General features: G+C 35.3%; 1 protein-coding gene across 1 annotated transcript in view; it reads left to right on the plus strand.

The window, feature by feature from the left end:
- LOC125253992 (voltage-dependent calcium channel subunit alpha-2/delta-1) overlaps nt 1–25,014 on the plus strand; it is a 149,185-nt gene that overhangs the window by 78,495 nt on the left and 45,676 nt on the right. The window contains 8 exon segments of the mRNA XM_048168298.1: nt 3,989–4,147; nt 4,609–4,713; nt 6,408–6,486; nt 6,631–6,680; nt 6,807–6,890; nt 6,976–7,053; nt 12,807–12,890; nt 14,408–14,482. Coding sequence (XP_048024255.1) covers nt 3,989–4,147; nt 4,609–4,713; nt 6,408–6,486; nt 6,631–6,680; nt 6,807–6,890; nt 6,976–7,053; nt 12,807–12,890; nt 14,408–14,482 — 714 coding nt within the window.

Consider the following 25,014-nt stretch of genomic DNA (forward strand, 5'->3'; position numbering starts at 1 on the left):
TGCATTTGGAATATCTCTAATATCTTAATTTGTTTCTCCTGTACAGCAATAAGACTACATTATAAGTCACCTGCTTCTCTGATTTTTTTTGTTTCTAGTAAAAGACTCTCGTGTGTCTCTTTTAGGATTTCAGATTTCAGATCCTAACAATGCCTCAAACCGTTCATTTGCCAGCATATCAAGTTAGTTAATTTAATAGCTCTTTGTTTACACAGCGGTCTGGAATATTTGATTCTGACTGGGCAATTACAGCAGTCAGATTTTTATTTTTGAAATTAATCAAATTGTTATAAGAGCAAATATTTATATCCTTAATTATGCTGCAAAATCCAGAAATAAAATACTAGAAAAAAAAAAAGAAAATCTGCAATCAAGGCAGGTGATACACTCCATACTTGGTCTCTTCTCATATATTACAATAATTTAAACCAAAATAATAAATGAAAATGATTGGTTTTATAACCAAGCCGTAAGTTTAATAAACTGACTAAATTTTACATGTCATGATGCACTGGATCATTTATCAAAATAACTGGAATTTAATTGAATTGTTATCAGAGCAAATATTTATACCCTTAATTATGCTGCATAATATTTGTAATTTTTATTTCTATTAAATATATGGTAGAAATAAGTATTATAACATGGCCTATCTGAATACTCGATTCTGATTGGCTGGAAGGTGTGCAATGCACAGGTTCCAAGTCAGTTTAATCACCGTTCTGTATTAATGCACTGCTTTTTATTGAAGCACGCACACACACACACACACACACACACACTACACATGTCATTCACACACAGAGATCGGTTATCATGCTGCACACCATAGAAACATTCAGGAGCACAGAAACTTGACCAATAAGACCAAAGATTGCCTGTTTGATATACCCAGAATTAACTATATCTCATGTTTTTCCACTATTTATGTAAGAGCCAGTGGCAAATTATGGAAGGATTGGTCAAGATAAAGCTGTTCTCAGCAGGTACATGAGCTCTGAACGGCCGCTAACGGCCTATTTATATATACATTTAATTGTGCAATTTTTATACATAAATTGCATATTCGAGGTCTGAACAGTAAAAAAAAAAAATAATAATAAAAAAAACCTCTTAAAATGATATTCTGTGACACAATAACAGTAGTATTCGTAAAATTATAATGGGTTTGCTACTCCGCCCATGACGCTAGTAGTTGGCGAGGTCAGAATTATTAGAATTAGTTGGCAATGTTAGAATTTGGCATATGTAAATAATGCATCTCCACTGATCATAGGAGTGTTGCAGTAAATATACTCTTTGCTGGAGGAGTGTTAATAAACACAGCATCTTGAACAGTACAAACACAGTCCTGTAATCCGTTGTTGTTTTGGTTGTCAAGTATTCACACATGCCTGTTGACTGAACACGTAATACACATGCATGACGTCACCGTTTTCACAAATTTGCTTCTTTTTTTTAAATTTTTTTATCGGAGACGATAACAGTATCGGTTTAAAAAAAAAATTCAGTTTTCAATTTTTTTTTTCTTCTATTTTCAAATGTTTTCAAAAGCGTTCCATTTTTAGTTAAAATTGGTGTCATGTAAATGATACCACACTCAAACATTCCAACGTGCCATGCTGAGACGGCTCGCCAGGGATTCACACTTATCTCGCTGAGGGGGTAGGGAACCGGAACTTCAAATTGGGGGGGACTAGAAGTCCCCTCGGCCCCATACGAGCGCTACTGGCTACAAGCTCCACAAAGCAAAATCTCCAGAGTTAAATCAACTCTGCTCAGAGTACATATGGTCCCTCTCTAAATAGTGTTAAAATAACACTAAAGCAGAGTTAAAGTTAATGAGATAATTAAGCAATTATTTAAGTGATGATTGTGTGTTAGTGATGAACACCTGCTGTTAACAAGCAGAATCACTGAAGAAAAGAGAAACAAAATAACTACTACTGACTTCAGTCACTATTTTGAAATGTCAGCAATATTTGGCAGAAGCCAAAGTCTTTGCGTGACAGTTTGGTCATTATTGCAAAACAGACCATTTTTTGGATGATACAAGACCCCTCTGCTTTACATTTGGGTAATGATTATTACTGTTTAGAAGCAGTTGTCTCATTTTTTGTTCTATTTTTATTTGTCCATAGGAATTTTAGAAGCACCTGAGAAACTTTTAATGCTTAATCTTAAACATAACTGAAAACTACTTCACGTCCCCTAAACTATGAACGAGAAACCCCAGAGAAATAAAAAGTTCCTCTGGGAAGCGGCATGACCCGACAGAACAAGAACACTCTCGTTATAATCATCTAGCCATCTACGCTGTGAGTGTGCACCGTCTGGTGTGTGTAGGGGTCTGTGTATCATCAGTTTGTCCTATTCCTCTATTTATAACCCGCCGTATGCTGAGAGCAGTGAGTCACGGGGGCCTCCGTGGAGATAATTTCGAGCGTTAATTAAATATTCAGTCAATGCTGGAACAACTAATCGAACCGTGACTCATCGGTTCATTCAACAGACACTGTGACATCTAGCTCATTCAACAGAGCACAGACACCTGATCCCACAGTTACATCAATGACTGGCGCACGTCTCCTAATGACACCTCTCTGTGTCCGGCGAGAAATTCAAAGTCAGAAAGCCTTTCGAGTTGACATGAATGAAAAAATAAGAACCGGATCATTAAAAATAGAAGAAAAACAGCACTACAGTAAACACGGGAGATTTGAAGGTGTGTTCTGCTTGCATATGCCACAGGAAGTGCACTATGCGCTTTTTTCATGTCCTCTGAGAGAGCTGGAGTTATAGTAATCATTTTAATTTTTGCATGAGCTTGCACATACCTCCTCATTAGCTGTAATGGTGCTGTAATTGATTCACACCTGTTAATCATTCTGACTTTTCCCATTGTTGGGGTTATAGGAGGCGTTGTCTGGATAAGGTACAAATTGGCGTCCAATTAAGCATCAGAGGAACCTTATTTTTGTTGTGAGAACTGTTTGATATATTAGATTAACTATTATCTATCTTAAAATTAACTGTGCATGAAAAGTAGCTCATTTTAAACACAGACATTCCCCCCTTTAAAATTGTGATTTTGGCCTAAAAATCCTCAAGAGTTCTTGAGTTTCTTGAATATATCCATCAATTCAAATCAAACAGTGTCGTAATCAAACACAATCTGTAGAATTGATATTCAATTCAATTGTAGTAAATAAATACATTTAAAAATAAAAAAAAAAAACTATAAAAGTTTTAATTGTTTTTATATTGTTTTTATTATTTCTCTCTCACCAACATGTTTTGTGCATATATACAGTTGCAAGCCTGTTACCCATTTTGGCTAATATTTTATTTTATTTTATTTTATTTTATTTTATTTTATTTTATTTTATTTTATTTTGCATTTTCATGCCCCACATTTTTTACAAGGCATGCAAACCTCACATGAAGTGAATAAAAAGTAAAACTGCTCATATAATATTTAGTTTCACACCCTGAGGTTGAAACCAAAAAAAGTAACTTTTTTTTTTTTTAAGATTTTGCACTCTATTTGTGGATAATTAAAGTCTGCAGTATTCCATATACTGTTTATCCTTCTCTTCCCCCCCCCCCAGTGTTCATTCTTCCTTTTTCCCCCTCTTTCCTTCCTCTACCCAAGTCTATTTTCTTGTTCACAATCTCCTCACACGCTCCAGCTTTGAAGTAACAGGTTCACAGAGGTCAGCTGCAATAAGTGACAGAACACAGAGAGCCCTATCTGAACAGAAAATTAGAAACTTGTAAGGGTATCCAGCTTGTCAGCTCAAATTATTTTCATCACTGACTGTACCAAACACATGCGTATACTCACAAACACCTGCAGAGATTCTGACCCCAGTATATAGATCTTTTAAGTCACACAAACTTTTGTTGCAATTCTGAAAATCTTGCTGTGAATGAACAATGAGAAGACCAATGATTTTTCACTCTCTCTCTCTCTCTTCTCTTACAGTTTAACACAAAAGTGAATAACACAGCATGTTTCGACCACCTGGTTCAAGCTAACGTCCGCAATAAGAAGATCTTAAAAGATGCAGTTCAGAACATTACAGCCAAGGGCATCACCAACTACACCAAAGGCTTTGAATTTGCCTTCAATCAGCTCTCAAATGTATGATTTTTTTAATTATATTTTAATTTAAGAAATCTATCTATGAATTGCAAAAACTGAAACCATCACTATAATCCTATTTAACACATTTAGGGGGCTTCAGTCTCCCTCTCAGTGGTCAGCAGCCTTAAAATCTGCACTTTGTGTGGTCTCTCTCTCTTCACATTGGCTGAAAAGAGTGTCTATAATAAGATATCACTCTGCTCCCTCTCTTTACCTGGTGTTAAAATAATATAGTTTGATACATCACATATCCTTCCCTCCAGTCAGTGGTGGATTCGATCATAAATTGACTTTTTCTATTCCACAAATAAGGGGGTTGATCTCCCTGCTTAGTAATATTTGTTTTTTAAGAGGGTGCTGATTAAACCTTTATATAAAGTTTTAATAGTAGTATTGTTGTGTTCTGCTGACCTCTGCTGTTTATTCTATGTAACAGCATATGATTGTGTTCATTTTAGCCAAACATCACCAGAGCAAACTGCAACAAGATTATAATGCTGTTTACTGACGGAGGCGAGGAGAGAGCAGAGGAAATCTTCAGCAGATACAACATTGACAAAAAGGTGTGTGTGTGTGAAGCTGGATTTTATACAGTTTGTAATGAAAAAACAAATTCTAGCTATTATGTGGTTAACGGGATAGTTCACCCAAAAATGAAAATTCAGTCATCATTTACTCACCCTCAAATTGTTCAAAACCTGTATGAATTTCTTTCTTTTGCTGAACACAAAAGAAGATATTTTGAAAAATGTCAGTAAATAAACATTTGATGGACCTTATTGACTTCCATAGTATCCCATACATTCAACATTCAGTTGTTTGTTAGAATTTTCATTTTTGGAATGAACTATCCCTTTAACATCTAACAATCTATCTCTATTTTTGTGGTGAAATTTGTATATTGGGAAATTTAAGCACACACTTATGGAGGACCAAACCTGCAGTATTTAAAGTCCCCCTGAAATCAAAATTGATTATTTTTAGCTTTTAGTATGAATATGTTAGTTATGAATAAGCTGGTATGCTCCAAAAAAATGACAAAATTCACATTTAGGAGATAGAAGCATTCAAAACTTACAGTCTCTCACTTCAGCTTCTCATCAGATCTTCTGTCCAATCAAATGCTCTCTAGAATCTGAAGTCCCGCCCCTCCTACACAGACGCTAAAGCTGCGGCTGAAATCGATCATTTGTTCACACATTTATTAGATTCTGTATGGTGAATGGCACTATATAGGGGATAGGGAACGATTCAGACAGTGTATAAATGCTTTCCATTGACGCGAATGAAGTCTAATTTTTTAGCCCAGAGACACGAGAGCATAGAGCAGATCATATCCATGGACCGCGAGTCGGGTCAGACCACAAAAGGTATCGGACCCATCTGAATTCTGCACAGAATGCTGTATTTTAAAGCGATATGGAGGAGGTACGGTTAGAGATTAGAAGGAAACCGAGGTTTTACAGAGTTTAACGGCTCTGGCCAAGCTGTGGTATAAATGAATCGCTATTGGCCATTTAAAAAAAGGGGCGGAGCTGTCTGATATGTCCCCCTCTGTCTTCCTGTTTCAGTTGAAATTATGTCAACACATTAAATAATGCTGCGTGTAAAAATAAATAAATAAATAATGCTGCACATTCTAAGGCATTTCACTGGGCCTGGACTTTAAATAAAAAATAAATAAAATTAAAATAAAGGAATAGATTCATTTATAATAAAATTTAATCCTGGCTGTATTTTTACATTTATTTTATTTTTATTTATTTATTTTTTAATTGAATTTATTTTTATATTTATTTATGCATTCATATATATATATATATATATATATATATATATATATATATATATATATATATATATATATATATATTATATTCCCACATGTATTTATTTCCAGATATATTTAAATGTGCATTTATTTATTTATTTATTCATTTTTACTTTTCCATGTGCAAAATGTAAATGAGGAAGGCAGTCTTAGCTCCAGTGCATTGGTTGAGCAAAAAAAAAATATGAAAGAAAAAACAAATAAAAGTTAAAATGAATAAAAATAAGTCAGGATTAAAAATGAGTTATATTTGTTTTGTTAAGTCATTTATTCCTTTATTTATTTTCCTATTATTTATTATTAAAAAATTATATATGTTCATTATATGTGGATTCATTAAATGTCCTTAAACAGGCCTCATCAATTATTTATGTATGCATTTATTTATGTATGTATGAATTTTTAAACTATGCTGTTTGATTTCAGGTGCGTGTGTTCACGTTCTCTGTGGGTCAACACAACTATGACACAGGGCCAATAAAGTGGATGGCCTGTGCTAATAAAGGTAAGTGTTGCTTTGCTCAGTCTGTGTTTGCCCTCTAGTGGCTGAAGCACAAATATAATTCTCACATCTCACAGCCTCTGTAGCAGGTTCAGCACTGGATTGCAAAAAAATAAAATAAATGACACCATATGGTATGTTTTCTAGGATATTTTTACGAAATCCCTTCCATTGGAGCCATCCGCATAAACACACAGGTCTGTATAATGCCAAAGCGTTTCAAATTTGATTTGTTTATTTTGATAGTTGCTCTTGTTTAGGAGTATGTGAAGGTCCAAGGATGACCTACATTGGATTGCTTTGTGTTGTTCACTGTTGCTTAGGAATATCTAGATGTTTTGAGCAGGCCGATGGTCCTTGCAGATGCTAAACAAGTGCAGTGGACCAACGTTTACCTGGATGCTCTGGTACAACCTTTTTTAACGAACGTCATAGAAACCCTTTAGAGTGCTATATGCTTCATTGTATTCTGTGTTCTCATCATGACCTCAGGAGTTGGGCCTAGTCATCACAGGCACACTACCTGTGTTCAACAAGACCAAATCCAGGGAGGGCGAATCTCAGAACCAGGTCAGTTTATCGTTTATCTTGATTTTCCAGTTGAAACACTCAAAAATTCTTTATTATTACTGCCTTTTATAATTTAGGGTAATAGTGAAATTAAATTATTAAAACTATTTGAGCTTCTACACAGTAAAATGGTGACCAAACATGATATAATTGTATTAAATCTGGAAAATATCAGTTAGTTCACCAAACATTACATTTCTGTCATTAATTACTCATCCTCATGTCGTCCACACCCATAAGACCTTCATTCATCTTTGGTACTCAAATTAAGATATTTTTGATGTAATCCGAGAGGTTTTTTTTAATCCCTCCCATAGAAAGCAACGTTATTACCACATTCAAGGTCCAGAAAAGTAGTAAAGACATTGTTAAAATATTCCATGTGACTGCAGTGGTTCAACCTCAATTTTATGAAGCGACGAGAATACTTTTTGTGTCCAAAAACAAAACAAAAATACCGACTTTATTCAACAATTTCTTCTCTCCCCTGTCATTCTCCTACGCTGTTTATGTTGTAGACACAGTGAAGTGCTTCCGGGTTCTACGTCAGAACGCAGACTCATTATTGGTTGACGCTGTTCACATGAGCAGCACGATGCATGCATGTGCTGTTGACGCAGGATAGATAGGCCTATGTATTAAATACAGTACACTACCATTCAAGGGTTTAAGGTCGGTGAGATTTTTTTAAATAAGCCTCTTGTGCGTATCAAGGCTGCATTTCTTTTATCAAAATACAGTAATATTTTGAAATATTATTACAATTTAAAATATATATATTTTTAAACATATTTTAAAATGAAATTTATTCCGTGATGGCAAAGCTAAGTTTTCAGTATCATTACTCCAGTTTTCAGTGTCACATGATCCTTCAGAAATCATTCTAATATGCTGATTTGGTAACGTTTCTTATTATTGTAATTTTTTGCTGAATAAGTATACATTTCTTAAAAAAAAAAAAAAAAGAAAAAAAAAAAACTTTTGAATGGTAGTGTATATAGTACTTGGTCAGTTTGTATATATCATTGGTATTCAAATGGCAGACCGTGGTATAGTTCCGGACTCCGGCTTGGTTCCATCTGGACCGTGTGACATAATCGCACCATTTTACCATTTCTACAGATTAAAGGTGCCATCGAACGTTTTTTTTACAAGCTGTAATATAAGTCTAAGGTGTCCCCTGAATGTGTCTGTGAAGTTTCAGCTCAAAATACCCCATAGATTTTTTTTAATTAATTTTTTTAACTGCCTATTTTGGGGCATCATTAAATATGAGCCGATTCGTGCTGCGGCCCCTTTAAATCTGGCACTCCCCCGCCCACGGAGCTCGCGCTTGCCTTTAACAGCATAAACAAAGTTCACACAGCTAATATAACCCTCAAAATGGATCTTTACAAAGTGTTCGTCATGCATGCTGCATGCATACATCGGATTATGTGAGTATTGTATTTATTTGAATGTTTACATTTGATTCTGAATGAATTTGAGGCTGTGATCCGTGGCTAATGGCTAATGCTACACTGTTGGAGAGATTTATAAAAAATGAAGTTGTGTTTATGAATTATACAGACTGCAAGTGTTTAATAATGAAAATAGCGACGGCTCTTGTCTCCGTGAATACAGTAAGAAACGATGGTAACTTTAACCACATTTAATAGTACATTAGCAACATGCTAACGAAACATTTAGAAAGACAATTTACAAATATCACTAAAAATATCATGTAATTATGGATCATGTCAGTTATTATTGCTCCATCTGCCATTTTTCGCTGTTGTTCTTGCTTGCTTACCTAGTCTGACGATTCAGCTGTGCACATCCAGACGTTAATACTGGCTGCCCTTGTCTAATGCTTTGAACATGGGCTGGCATATGCAAATATTGGGGGCGTACACCCCGACTGTTACGTAACAGTCGGTGTTATGTTGAGATTCACCTGTTCTTTGGAGGTCTTTTAAACAAACGAGATTTATATAAGAAGGAGGAAACAATGGAGTTTGAGACTCACTGTATATCATTTCCATGTACTGAACTCTTGTTATTCAACTATGCCAAGATAAATTCAATTTTTAATTCTAGGGCACCTTTAAAGTGAGCAGCGCATCAAAACAATGGAGCGGTTCACACCACAATGCTCAGGGTCGTTTACGGCAATGATCTTTCGCCACTACATCCTCTAATATTTTTATCTAGAGCCAAATGCGCTTAATTCAAGCCCTTTCTGCTCCATTCAAGTTGCTTCGCTCTCCTGCTAAAGACATAAAGCACCACATTAAAAGCTGCAGACGACAATAGCAGAAACACAGTGAGCAGAAAAAACAATTACTTTTGCTAAAGCGCTGCAGAAAATGAAAATGAATGCAGCAAATACAATTATTTTTATCTTTCATACAGATGACTCCAAACCTTTAACTAAACCTTGTTTGTGGCAAGTTATCTCATGGTGCCTTTAAACTTTTTTTTTTCATTTACATTTCATTTACATACATTTAGCATGATTGAGCAGCATATTAAGAGCATTTCATAATAAACAATGTTATCATTTGGAAAATTATTTTGAGATGGCAAGAGAAGAAAAAAAAAGTTTTAAATTACTAGTTAAAGGGTTAGTTCACCCAAAAATGAAAATAATGTAATTTATTACTCACCCTCATGCCGTTCCACACCCGTAAGACCTTCGTTCATCTTCGGAACGCAAATTAAGATATTTTTGTTGAAATCCGATGGCTCTGTGAGGCCTGCATAGGGAGCAATGACATTTCCTCTCAAGATCCATTAATGTACTAAAAACATATTTAAATCAGTTCATGTGAGTACAGTGGTTCAATATTAATATTATAAATCGACGAGAATATTTTTGGTGTGCCAAAAAAAAACAAAATAACGTCTTAAGGCTCCGATATACTTCAAACTATGTTCTTTTTCGTTCCTCGTTTAGGGGTAAAACGAAGTTCAAAATGCTTGACCAGCGATATACAGTACTGTAATCGAAAATCTGACGCCACCCACACTGCTGAGAGCGACGGTTAGATGAATATGTAAATACGTGCTGTACACTTTCTTCTCAGTAACAAAATAAAATAGCAAAAATGAGAAAACAGCAAGCATTTTTTTTTTAGAAAGCATAAGAAATGCGTCTGATCATAACAACATTGGTGTGTTAGCACGAGCTCTGCAAATTAGCACTCCAGTCACGTTTATTTATATAGCACTTTATTCAATATATTGCTTAACAGCAAGCAGCTTTACAGTATCAAACATGAAAAACAGTGTCAGTGCCTCATTTCATCAGAAGCACAACTTCATTTTGTACCATAAAGCAGCTATCCAGTGTGTTCATGTCGAAATGAGTCAGAGAAGGGTTTCAAACGATTGAAGGTGGAGCCTCAGCGCACACCTCCTTTTACGTTATCGTCACGGACCAATGGAAGTACGAAGGTGTTTTACAGCTGGAACGAACTTTTCCTGAAAGTTCACTTTGGCAAGCCGTTTCGAACTTCCAAAAAGAACACAAAATTAATTTTGTTTTGGCCTGATTTTGTTCGAAATGACGTCACATCAGTTCGTTCTTCGATTTCGTTTGAAGTTTATCAGGGCCTTTATATAGTAATGGCCGATTTCAAAACATTGCTTCAGGAAGCTTCGGAGCATAATGAATCAGCGTATCGAATCAGCGGTTCGGAGCGCCAAAGTCACGTGATTTCAGCAGTTTGGCGGTTTGAAGTGAAGTGAAGTGACATGTGGCCAAAGTATGGTGACCCATACTCAGAATTTGTGCTCTGCATTTAACCCATCCAAGTGCACACACACACAGCAGTGCACACACACACCGTGAAACACACACCCGGAGCAGTTGTTTTTGACACGCGATCCGAATCATGATTCGACACAGAAGAATCATAACGCTCCGACGCTTCCTGAAGCAGTGTTTTGAAATCGGCCATCACTAAATAAGTCGTTATTTTGTTTTTTTGGTGCGCCAAAAATATTCTTGTCGCTTTATAATATTAATATTGAACCACTGTACTCACATGAACTGATTTAAATATGTTTTTAGTACATTAATGAATCTTGAGAGAGGAAATGTAATTGCTGACTATGGAGGCCTCACTGAGCCATCGTATTTAATCAAATATTTAATCAAAAATATCTTAATTTGTGTTCCGAAGATTAATGAAGGTCTTACAGGTGTGGAACGGCATGAGGGTGAGTAATAAATTACATTATTTTCATTTTTGGGTGAACTAACCTTTTAACTTTGTTTTGTGCTCATGATGAGAGTTTTGATGATTATGTTAGTTGTTTGTTTGTAGTAATTTATTACTTTGAGCAAAATATAAAAATGGTCTTGAAAAATATATAAAAAATTCTCCCCCATGTTTTCTCAGTCCCAAGGACTTCTATGTGCCATATACGTAGGTGTCTAAATGTAAAAATAATAATAATTATTATTATTATTATTAAAAAAATACGAAATATTTACTTTTTTTTGGTAAATATTGGTATAAAAAAAATAAAAAATAACCTCCGGACCTCCACTGGGAAGGAAATATGCAGACTGGACCTTTTGGAACTTTCATTGAATACCCCTGGTATATATGAATGTACCTCAAAATGTATTTGTAAAATTAATTTTATATATGTAAAAAAGGTTTACATTCCATCTACATTATCAGCGGCCCATATAGAAAATTAAAAGATTATGTTTGATATGTTGTTTTTGATATGGTTACATAAAAAAAAAAAAAAAAAAATGTGTATAAATATCTTTTCATATGAACACGTCTCTAACTGCACAAACAAGGACGTTTCAATCTGTGCCCGAAAAGTCAGAAGCGGGAATATAACATTTGAATGAACACAGAACAGAACACCAGATGTGTCATTAACAGACCCAATACTCTATTAATAGCCCAATGCTTGGAACAAACTTCTATTTTTGTCACTTTTAATGGGGATAAAGCTACTACTGACGCAAACGTGTAAACCACACTATCTCTTGAATGGTGTAACCATGCGGACAGTGACCTTCTTAGGAACACTATGATAGTAACAGATATGGAAAATAAATATCATACAGTATCTTATCCTAAACTTTCCCAGTTGGAGGTCAAAGGATCCGTACGTTGTTTGTCTACTAAACTGCTTGACCCTTCGAAAGTTGCCGTTACTTTCCGCTCACTGACTGCGTCACTGGGTTCTTTGATAAGTTTAATATCCATTTCCAGTATGGATGACGAGAAGTCATTTACAACTTTGCAATGTTTCATACCAAGTTGCAAAAGTTTACACGTTGTGAAATCTCATGCAATGTTTAATGCTTTCCAGGTGAAGTTTTGCCTCATATTTGGGTTACACTTTATTTTGATTGTCCATTTTAGACATTCTACTGACTATAAGCAACTTTGCAACAACATGCCAACTAACTCTCATTCATTTGCAACTACATGTCAACTAACTCTCTTTAGAATATTAGTAGACTGCTAGGTTAGGTTTAGTAGAATAAGTTAACATGTACTTACAAAGTTACTTAATGTCTGTTGCGAGCCATCAAAATAAAGTGTTTGCTGATATTAAGCAGACGGTCTTCTAATAATCTAATGAGAGTTAGTTGACATGTAGTTGCAATGTTACTTATAGTTAGCAGAATGTCTAAAGTGGACCATCGAAATAAAGTGTTACCCATATTGGTTGTAAATGTCACTCCATTGCATGTCAGAATGGAAACTTAGTGTTTTTGATCTCTCTTTTAGCATCAGAACCAGCTGATTTTAGGAGTGATGGGGGTGGATGTGTCTCTCGACGATATCAAAAGATTGACGCCCGCTTCACAGTGAGTACCACAAACACAAACAATATCAACTCAAATACATTCAGCATTTCATCTGGTTGTTGTTCCAGTGTTCAAAAGAAATTAAAGTGAAAGGGACCTATTTAAGGGATTCCTTTAAAAAAAAAAGAAAAAAAAAAAAAAAAATGCCCCCTAGTCATTCCAAACCCAAATCCACCTTTCTTCTGTGGAACACAAAATAAGATGTTTCAGTGAATGTGCACACTGCTCTTTTTACATTTGGCTGATGGCAATCACAAAAAAAAGTATAATAAAAAGTGATACATTTCAGTCTGTTCCTTATACAAAGCTAATTATTCACATAAAATCTACTTCGCATTCATGAAATTAATACTTTTATTCAGAAAGGACGCATTAAGTTGGTCAAAAGTGTCAGTAAAGACATTTATAATGATATATAATTTTTAAAAAATGCTGTTCGTTTGAACTTCTATTCATCAAAGAATTATGGAAAAAATGTGTAACTGTTTCCAATATTGTTAATAACAAGAAATGTTACTTGAGCACCAAATCAGCATATTAGAATGATTTCTTAAGGATCATGTGACACTGAAGACCGGGGTAATAACTTCTGAAAATTCAGCTTTGCCATCACAGAAACAAAAATAAAATAAAAATAGCTTATTTTAAATTGTAATAATATTTTTTACAATATCACTGTTTTTACAGTCTTTTTGATCAATATACATAATAGACTTAAAAATCTTACCAACAGCAAACTTTTGAATGGTAGTAGAATAAAATATGAAGTGTCAGACGTGTCGCAACAGTTTGATGTCAAAGACTAGATGGGCGAGAATTGTATGGCTTCAAAAGACTTATTATATAGCGCCTAAATTAAACACACTAATTTTATGCTGCATTTATGGCACTTTCTTCTCAGGTTTGGTGCTTGACAGCCCTATTCACTTTCATTGCATGGGAAAAAAAATGTTTGAAATCTGGTTTAGGAATGGGGTGAGGGCGCACAATTGCCGACGAGTTTTAATTTAGGGTGAACTATTCTTTGAACGCTACATAATTCAATTTATAAGGGAACAAAGCGAAACTCACGTGTTAGATGTTTTCTTTGCAGACTCTTTGAGTCGCTGTAATAAGAATAACACGGCATGCATAAGATAAATGCGCTATTGTTCTGCGGTCTGCCGTCTTGCGGTTTCGCCTCCTTACAGTAAGATCGCTCTTAAGAGGACGTAAGCCCTTGTACATTACATCTGTTTGTACTTACATTTGATTTGTAAATGGTTGTGATTTTCTGTTAAGCTCAGAGGAATGTTTCCAGATGAACCGACACATTTGATTAACGCTAAGTGCTCGGGGGTGATTGACAGCTCGGGTCTGCGTTCTCGGGGGATATTAGACAGTACCCCGCTAGTGAGGGATTAACCACCGCATCTCTGAGGAACCAGGTCCATTTGGTCTAAGCAGGGATTTGGGTTTGATGGTGGTCTTCTTATTCGATGTGTCCTCACTGTTCTCCTTTTTCCATTTTGTTTATTTCAGATTGGTCCTAATGGATATTATTTCGCAATTGACCCAAACGGTTACGTGCTGCTCCATCCAAACCTGCAACCAAAGGTACCAAAGCATTTTCTCCACCCAAATACCTCAAATACCTCAAATACGACATCACAGCACATTAATGACAGAGGAAGAGGTTTTAAGGCTGCTTGTGGTAGAGAAACATGGCATACTTGTCTCATGTTAAAACGTTTCTTTCTTGTTTGAGATCTATTTGACACTGGTGTTATTTAACGTCTGTAGTTCTTGTATCTCTCTCCGTCTCTCTTTATCTCTACCCACCTCCCCTTTTTTTTTGGACTATGTATATGTGCTGCATATTTATGTTCATTCTCACCTGTTAAACCATGTGCTCATGTGCACATTTATATCAAGAATGTAACCAAATGTTGAATGGTGAAGATTATTGGGGAACCAAATTTAAGTTAGCCCTAACTGAATATTACTATTCTGAATATTGTCCTTCCTAATATAGATGCTATATTAGATATGACATGGCTGTTAAATGAAATATAGCGTCTACTGGCGACCTAACGTGTATTTTTTGTAGAAATAATGCCATATACGTTACCTTTCAAAAGTTTGGGGTCAGTAGTTTTTTGTTTTTTTTAAGAAATTAATACTTTTATTTAGCAACAGTGAATTAAATTGATCAGAAGTGACTGTAAATACATTTACATTCTTACTAAAAATATTCAAATAAATGCGGTTGAACTTTCTATTTCTCAAAGATTCCTGGGAAAAAAAATTCACGGTTTCCACAAAAATAATGAGCAGCATACTAGGATTGTGTGACACCGAACACTTGAGTAATGATGCTGGAAATTGAGCTTTGCCATCACAGGAATAAATTATATGTCAAAATATATTTGAATAGAAAAGTTTTTGTAAATTGTAATGATTTCACAAAATAAATACAAAGGTCTGTCATGAAACTCTAGATGGCACAGGTTTAACTCAATCTGCTTGCAATCACATCATTCTCTATAGGGCAAAGCTGATTGGTTCCTGCTGTATCAGCAGCCAATGAGCTTGCTGCTCAACTTCCAAAGACTCAGTCAGCCTTTGCAGAAACCCTCCACCTTCCCCAGCTCCACCTGTATAGATCTGCAATGGGAAATTTGTGTATGCTATATTGTACAGCAGCAGCATGTCTTACTTGCTCACAGCAGTGTGTCTTGTATGTATTGGCAGTAGCAAGTCCCATACTTGCTCTGCAGCAGCAGAAGTGTATCAGATCTATTCCGCCAAGACCAAACATATTTACATTTTCATATCCATTACCATGTGAAACACTCAGAAAGTTGTCATGACAGAACTGTACTGGTGATTATAAAGCCCGGAACACACCAAGCCGACGGTCGGCCGTTGGGCAGTTTTTGTTTGTCGGCTGACTAAGTTTTCTCAATGTGTTCCGTACCGTCAGCTGAAGTTGGTCCTCGTCTGCTTTTTTCGGCCGATTTGACATGTTGAATCAGCGTCGGAGCCATCTGATTATTCTGATTGGCTGTTCAGCTACTGCCACCTGCTGGTACGGAAAGGCATTTCTCTTACGCAGGCGCAGAACGGACATGCTACTTGGCTGTCGGGTGTCGAGCGTCGGTTTGGTGTGTCAGGGCAACTTTGGACCTAGACGCTGCCAACGTGAGCCAACCCCACAGTGTGCTTTCTTTGCCACTGGTTCAGCAGCATCGGCTTGGTGTGTTCTGGCCATTAGAGACTAAAGTCTTACCGACCCCAAACTTTTGAACTCTAGTGTAATCTAGAGCTGTGCAAATTTAATCAAATTTAATCAAAATTTAATCTTAAAGTCATTGTATCAGTATTTTTATTTATCTCCCACAGTTCAATTAATGAAGAAGCAGGATGTTATGGAAGACTATTTCCACCACATGAGAAAAAAAAAAATATTTGATAAATCAGAATTATGATATATTAAGGTAATAATTATGTCATACAAAACCATGAGATCAAAAGTCTTGATTATAATATTAAGAATAATAATGATAAAAATCCATTATGACAAAATGTGTCAAATTTTATCACATTTTTATAATACAGACCCCACATAATTATAATTTATCAAAGGTTTTTTTTTTTTTTAGGTCGTTTGTAGGTATGGTTTAAATTTTCTTATATCATGATGCATTGAATTATGCATTGTATTGAATCATGACACATTGCAATACCCAGGCCTAATATTATCCCCTCTGTTTTTCTTCTATTCATACTTTTTTATAGTTAAAACCACATTACATTTGTCTATCTCATGAAACAAACAGGAAGATCAAGCATATGCGAGTGATTCAGCTCATATCATTATTGACAAGTGTATCTGACCTCATATGTAAAGCTGTAGATTTAGAATGTATGAACATGCATTTGTGGTGTGTAAACAGCCGCTCATATAGCTTTTCCTTTGGATCGGAGCATACAGCCCCTCTGCTGGGTGAGCTTTGCACATAACCTTTGCAAATCTCCCAAAGTAATGCGCGTGCTTCTGGCAGCGGTCCTGCATATATGTTTCTCAATGCAACTCGACTACACTTTTTGCATTTCAGTCTATTTGCAGGTCCCTTTGATTCTGGTATCCCACCACACACATGGGCCAGTCTGTATTTCATCTTTTAAATAAAGAATGTAAAGGAGAAAAGAGATCATGTGTGTGCGTTCAGGGTCAAAGTTTATCCTCAGTCTGGATGGTAAAAGCACCGTCCATCACCTAGTCTCAGACAACCCAAGCCCACCATGATAATCTCGCAAGTTAAGGAGGTAAAATGCATTAAATATATTACGTCTGGATGGGTGTAGATTACAAATCGTTTAGACGTTCTCTGATTTAAGCTCAATATGTAATCACAAAGAGTTATACATGTGCAGGGCTCAACAATAAGGATGACTCGGGGCCAGTGTGAGATCTTACGTTCATCGTAAACATTTGGTTTAGTTTGATGTATTTATGTTATGTTATGTATGTTATGTAATTATGCTAATTGAAGCATGTAACCAAGGTAACGTTATCTAGCCTGCTATTTTGTTGAAATTTCTTGCGAATTTGACTCGTGATAGTAATGGAAGTGTCAAACAAATCAGTAATGTTTTGCACTGTATACCATTGCTTTCTAAAAAAAAAAAAAAAAATGAAAAAAATGAATTTGAATTCGTAGTTATATATAACTACAAATTCAAATATTTTTTTTTTTTTTTCTTCTTTTTTTTCATTTTTATTATAATTATGTCAGATAACACTTCAGCAAAACATGGTCAGGTCAAAGTGTCTGAATAATTTTTGGTTACAAATTTTTATAAATTTTACTGGTAGTCCACTGTATGAAGAATTTTTGGGTTAAATATGTCACAATTTACTTTATTTTGCTATCCTCACTTACATAAATGAACTATAGTGTCCTGCACCCACTAGTAAAAATATATAAAAAATGTCTGAATAATTTGGTTTGATATATATATATATATAAATCTAAAAAAACAGTGTTTGAATTCATAGTTATATAGAGTTTATATATATAAAATAATATATAAAATAATAAAAACCAAATTTTAAAGGTTTTTAATTACAATAACAAAAAATTTAAAATTATAAAATTATAATAATAAATAATATTAAAATAATGTAATATTAAAAAATAATAATAATAAATTATATATATATATATATATATATATATATTTATTTATTTATTTATTTATTTTTATTTTTTGCACATTTTGTTTTATTTATTGGTAATTAAAAACCTTAATGATTTTTTTTTTATTATTATTATTTTATTAATTTTATTTAGTACATAAAAGAAAAATATACTTCAAAAAGTATACACTACCGTTCAAAAGTTTGGGGTCCGTACAATTTTATTGTTTTATTTATTTTGTTTTATTATTTTTTTAAAGACAGTTATACTTTTTTTCAGGAGTGATACATTGAATTGATCAAAAGTGACATTGTTACAAAATGCTCTTCATTTGAATTTTCTATTCATAAAAAAAATCTACCATAGTTTCCACAAAATTATTAAGCAAGACAACTGTTTTCAACATTGATAATAATAAGAAATGTTTCTTGAGCAGCAAATCAGCATATTAGAATGATTTCTGAAGGATCATGTGACACTGAAGACTGGAGTAATGATGCTGAAAATTCAGCTTTGCCATCACAGGAATAAATAACATTTTAAAATATATTAAAATAAAAAATTCTAATAATATTTCACAATATTACATATAAAATTGAAAAATCTTACAGACCCCAAACTATTAAACACAGTAGTGTATATACTTTTTTTCTGATGCATGTAATAGATTCTATAATATAGATTTCAGCTCTCTATGCCTGAGGACGCCTGTTATGTGAGTGGGGCAAGTGCTGAAACATGTGTGTTATTGAAATATTGGGTCAGAGACATACAATGTTTGCTGTTAAATAGACATTAAAATAACAAAGCTCCAGGTCTTATATATGGAGAGTATTAACTTCAGTCCACAAGCCGTTTAAATCAAACATACAGAACACATTTCCATCCTTGGCGTCAGTAAGAACGAAAGTTATGACATATTTCCATCTTGCCTCAAAGTTCCATCCTCCAGCATTTGGATTAAAAGAAACAACATAGACTCAGAGGTTCCTTCCCCTCCCTGTCGCTTCGTTTGGGGAAGTCTTTGAAAACACTTAACCGAAATAAACTCGTAACATACTTCGCAAACAATGCTCTTTTTAATGAGCTCATCTATGTTGTTAAAGGCAATAAAAAAAAAACAAGTGCCATTACAATCATAAACGCTAGTGTTATTGCTCCCAGCGGACTCCATGTGCAGAACGGTTGGTTTTACTTTAGTTTAGCGAGCCGACTCTGATCACATCTGAAGGTTTGATCTCTCAAGGACAGATGTTGAGATGCGATCTGGTACGGCCGCAGATCAAGCAGGCTGATTGAGAGAGACACACAGGCATGGATTGAATCTCTGAACCGTGGATGCCGTACTTAACCCAGAGCAGCGCTGATATGCAAACACAAGCCCCTAAACCATGGGGTGCCAGATCTACTGGAAACAGTTCAAAGTGTTCCACCAGTATCCAGCGGTGCAAAACACATGACTGAATTTGTCGGCTAAAGTTAAGAGAAAGCAACCACTTCGAACGAACTTTGGAGACTCTTTCAGGGAGACTTTGAACACTGCAGGAAGGGCTAATTTGATTTTGACAGTGCAGAAATTGAACAAACCCTCATAGTATGTCAGCCATATGTTGTCTGCTCACCAGAGAGCCAAATAATTGTGTTCAAACAGTAGGAAGGCCTACACGATAGGAATCGATTTATAGCATGCACTTTTATTTCTTTCAAACGTTCTCATCTATGATGGATTACCGTGTTTTACAATAACAGCACTGTTAACAAGTGTGGTCTCTTTCAATGCTTTAGTCAGTTTTTGGCACCCATAAATAACTCTCTTTCTGTTTCCACTGAAATCCTCTCCATATTTCTCATTAGAACAGGATTCAGAGGCGTCGCCGCAGGCTAAGTAAAAAGCTTGCTGTAACGTTCCCTGAGGTGAGACCATGAAAACTGTGGTAGATCCAGTCCGTCCTGTCATAGAAATAGAGTGAAATAGTGCTAAATAGCTTGTTTAACTCTTATAGTTGTAGTATATCTAGTATTTCTACCTGTGATCTTAGAGGCCTTGTAGAGTAATTATTACTCAAAATCATTACTGAGCTCATTTGTAGTTCCAGAGCCCCAAAATCTCTGTTCTGTTTGTGATGATATAGTTACATTACGCTACATATAGCCATATTGTACACAACACATACAGTACTGTGCAAAAGTCTTAGGCACGTCAGTATTTTCACCCTCCAAAAAAGCTTTTAAGCCAGTTATTTATATCTTTTGCTGTAGATTGTCGGTAGGAAATATCAATTCACATTTCCAAACATTCATTTTGCCATTCATTTTAATAATCCAGTGAGATTTTTGAATACACAAAGTCTGACAACAGCCGGTGCTTTTAGGTCGGTTTCTTCAAGCGTCTCGGAGACACGGCCACAGTTCTTCTGGATTTACTTTGTCTCAGTTTTATTTGTTTCTTCATGTAATCACAGACAGATTCAATGATGGTGAAATCAGATATCCGTGTGGAGCACCGGCTGTTGTCAGACTCCTTGTGTATTCAAAAATCTCTCTGGATTATTACAATTAATGGCAAAATGAATGTTTGGAAATGCGAACTGATATTTCCTACTGACACACTACAGCAAAAGATATAACTGGCTTAAAGCCTTTTTTGGGGGGTGAAAATACTAAGACTTTTCCACAGTACTGTATGATTGAATGCAATTTACTTTCAGAAATAATTTGATTTCTTTCAAAAGGTTGGGGTACGATTTTATCATGTTTTTGTGATAAGGCTGCATTTTTTGATCAAGTAAAAACAGTAATATTGTTACATATTATTAGATCTTTAAAATATGGTTTTTGTTTGTTTTTTAAATGTATTTGCAGCAGCCATTACTCGCATAATTCTTCAGAAATCATTTGTGGCGAGTAGGGCGGGCGAGAGCCGTGACGGAACGAAGCGAGGCCTTGAGGGAACGACACAAGGCCTTGAGGCCTTGAGTCTCTCACGGAGGAGCTCCGGGAGCATAAAAGGAGGAGCGACGACAGTGAAGGACTAGAGAGGACCAGGCCTGGATATTATGTCCGTGAGGGTCTGCCGGCATTACTTTCGTTTTGTATTTGTTTATTTTGAATTAAAGTTATGTTTAATGTTCGCCGGTTCCCGCCTCCTTCTTCCTACGAACTTTGTTACATTGGCTCGCGGACGTTTGCCGGCCACAAACATAATAAAACATAAAATAATATCCAGGCCTGGTCCTCTCTCGTCCTTCACTGTTGTCGCTCCTCCTTTTATGCTTCCGGAGCTCTTCCGTGAGAGACTCGAGGCCGGTGCGCCTCGCAGGTGGAGCTCATTATCACTCGCGTCACCGGCCTCGCGCCGTTCCCTCATGGCTCTCGCCTGCCATCATTCTAAAATGCTGATTTGGTGCTCAAGAAACATTTCTTATTTTATCGATGTTGAAAACAGCTGTGCTACTTAATATTTTTGCAGACATTGTGATGAATTTTCCAAAAAACAAAAGTACAGAATTTATTTGAAATAGATTTTTATAACAATGTAAATGTCTTTACTATCACTTATAATTATTACTTATGATTCATATTGTAGGGCTGTCGATTTAACATGTTAACTTAATTGATCATGCATGGGGAAAAAATAACTTTATTACATTTCATAAAGTTGATTGGTGACAAACATGAGGCAGGGCAACATGTGTGCGTGATGTAACCTATAGCCTATAAATTCAAGATAAAATGGCAAAAAATGTTTTTGTTTCATATTTATATCATGATATAGTTGAGCATTATCACACGAGTAATGAGCGCAATATCACACAAGTGCTGTTTTTATCCCGAATAGCACAAGTGCAAATATGATATTGATTTTGTACGACAATTCAATAAAAAGTTAATATATTGTGTCATATTTTAGACACAATACTGTCTGCTTTTGCTCAATTTTGCCAATGAAAATATTACCTAAAGCCATAGTAGAATAACTGTGCGTCTCCAAGCAACACACAGCGGTGTTTCTTTTCTGAATGAATCCACGTTTTGAGAGAATCAATAGAGTGAACCAAAGATTCAATGGCCAATTCATAAAAAGAGCCATTTACTTAATTCCTGAAGGAATCAGCCATTTGAACGAATCGAATAAATGAATGACTAAATGACTTATTAAAGGTGATAAAGAGGATCTTTTCGTCGACTGAGAAACCAAAGACTGTGTTTTTGAAATGAGCGCATGCGTAAGAACAACCCCCCTTCCTTTCGAGGGAGCCTAAACATTTCTGTAATAATATTCTGTGTTGAATCAAATAAAATATTTTTTTTTCTAAAGCTACTTTTTGTAATATCTATTTGATTCTTTTCTTATTTAACACAATAATGACTTAATAAATTATATTTTGGGGGTAGTTTCTCAGCCAAATTTGATGTGTGATTAATTTGTGATTAGTCTGATTAATCGCCACATCGTGTGATTAATCAGATTAAAAATTGTAATCGCTTGACAGCCTCATATACTATATACACGTGTATATATACTGCATAACCGGCATTCAAAACACAGCATATGCTTATGATCAGTCATGCTGGTGTTTTCAGCAGGGATATGACTTCAGTAAGTGTGTGTAATGGTTATCAGGAGTGCTAGCATGCCATCTGATGTTTGTTTGTGTCTACAGAGTGAGAGTTCTCTGAGATATTTCCTGTCTGGCGGATCAGAAAGATAATGGTTTTTATTTGTTCCAACCATTACCAGATATACTGGAGAGTTCAGCCTACCGTAGCACGTTCAGCACTCGCATCCAATGCATATCTCAAGCAGTTGGTATTCATGTCATGTGCTTGTAATCTTAAAGGATTCAGTAATGATTTCTTCATACGGCAGGTCTGTGTTCTCACTTGACCTCCATTTGTAATGCGAACAACAAAAAGATGATTTACTGTCCAAGTGAAAGCACACTAGTGAAAAATGAGAAGGAGAAAAGGGAAAGGAAAAACATTTGCTGAAACGGTACATTGCCTGTCCCACAGTGGCGTTATGGGGAAATGAACTGCCTGACATGTTTCGTCAAATTCTGCTGCTTTTTTGGCCCCTAATTGGCATAAAGTTGCCTTTTTCTTCTTTTTAACTTTTCCTTTCCAATATTATTTACTAATAATATATATATATAGTATCACATACATTTATTTCAGTAGATCTGATTTTTTTAAAAATCTATCATACATCTGTTTTGTGTGATATGTTTTGTAAAACTGGCATTGCCTGTGTATTTCAGGTTGGGGGTGGGGAGGAGGATTGGGTGGGACACACAGGAACTTGAATAAATCTTTCTTTCCTGTTTATAAAAAAATACTGCTGCCTGGTCAAGTAAGGCATAAATATCCAGATAGTTTTTGGGGACATTATTTAAGCATTTCAATTTTAAGTTATCTCAGCAAGAAAAGAGCATGATTAACAAAATGGATGTCTTTTTTAATTGTTGCCACTATATTCTCAGTGCTTCAGATTAGTAGTTTTGTGTATGAGATTGTTTTTAATAAGGCCTTTTTCTGCCATGGGTTCTGTATCTCTCTCTCTTGAACACTGTAATTAGTGTGATAATAGGGTAAGTCACCGTGACTCTCAGTGGTGTGCTATTATTATCAAGTTCAACATAAACAGCAACGCCCACATCAGCAGTGACATGACATATTTATGATCCAACATTGGTGCATTTCAAGCACAGAATATCTTAGCACATGGCAGAAAAATAGTTTACATATTTTCACAGTCTACATAAGAAGTGCCAGACATACTTTTCATATGTCTCTCTCACGCTCTGCTAGATTGAGGCATGAAGCCGACACATGTCAGTCATATCTGGACGATATGTGGGTTCCCCCAGGAGGGGCGGTAACGGAGCAGAGGGCGACCCCGACACTTTGAAATCCTTCCTCAGTGTTGTCTGTCTCTCATTACGCCCCTGCTTTCATATTCAGCCCTTTTCATTTGATTTCCTTTTCCTTTCTTTCTCATTTATATGTTTCTTTCTTTCTTTCTTTCTGATCTGGTTGTTTTGTCTTTTGTCTCTGTTTTTGATTCTCACATATTTGTTCTCATCCTCATCTCTGCTCGTGTTCACGCTTACTCTGATCTCCGCATTTTACATGTAAGAGTCCGACCGCCTCATTTCACCTTATAATGCTTCTTACATCATAGATTTGATGTAGGTGCCAGTGTTGTTAATGTGTACAAGAGCAATGTGACGTGCAATACAGATGACGAAGTCATTCGTTTCCAAGAGCAAACATTGTTTCTTGGACTTTACAGAAACAGAATGTATTACCTCATAAAATGGAGCGAGCCACAGTTCTGTTAAGCAACCCAGATTTTAATATCTACATGGTTCTTGCTCAAAAACATGAATCATAATTTAACAACCAAAATGTAATGAAATAGGCATTCATTAAAAAAAAAAAAATTATCTGTACTTTGTATTATATAATATAATACATGTGCATTTAATCCAGTTAAGTCTGAATCATGGAAAAAAAGATTTTCTGTTTCATGTTTCCATGCAAGTATTTATTTTTATTTTTTTCAGAGGTATTCAATTGTTAGAGAACAGAAATATTCAGTTTTTTGTGTTTAGAAACACAATCCTCCACCCACATTCTCTACATTTCTGTCGTTCAAAAAATGTGAATGTTTATGAAAGGGAGACACAAAGGTGATTAAATGTAAATAAAATACAGATTTTTTTCCATGAGAGTATTGAGTTTAATTTATGTTCTTCCTTCTCTGTGTAGAAGAACATATTAATCAGATTTATGCCTCCAGAAATGATCTTTTTAAACATTGTATATTTCTATAGCTCAACAGAAACTTTCTCTGTGATGTATTGTAGACCTGGAGTAAATTAACACTCAACCCAAAGCTGAAAGTAAACTATATAGAGAGAGAAATGTTAACAGCAT

Source organism: Megalobrama amblycephala, linkage group LG19 (assembly GCF_018812025.1).
Source record: "Megalobrama amblycephala isolate DHTTF-2021 linkage group LG19, ASM1881202v1, whole genome shotgun sequence".
NCBI lineage: Eukaryota > Metazoa > Chordata > Actinopteri > Cypriniformes > Xenocyprididae > Megalobrama > Megalobrama amblycephala.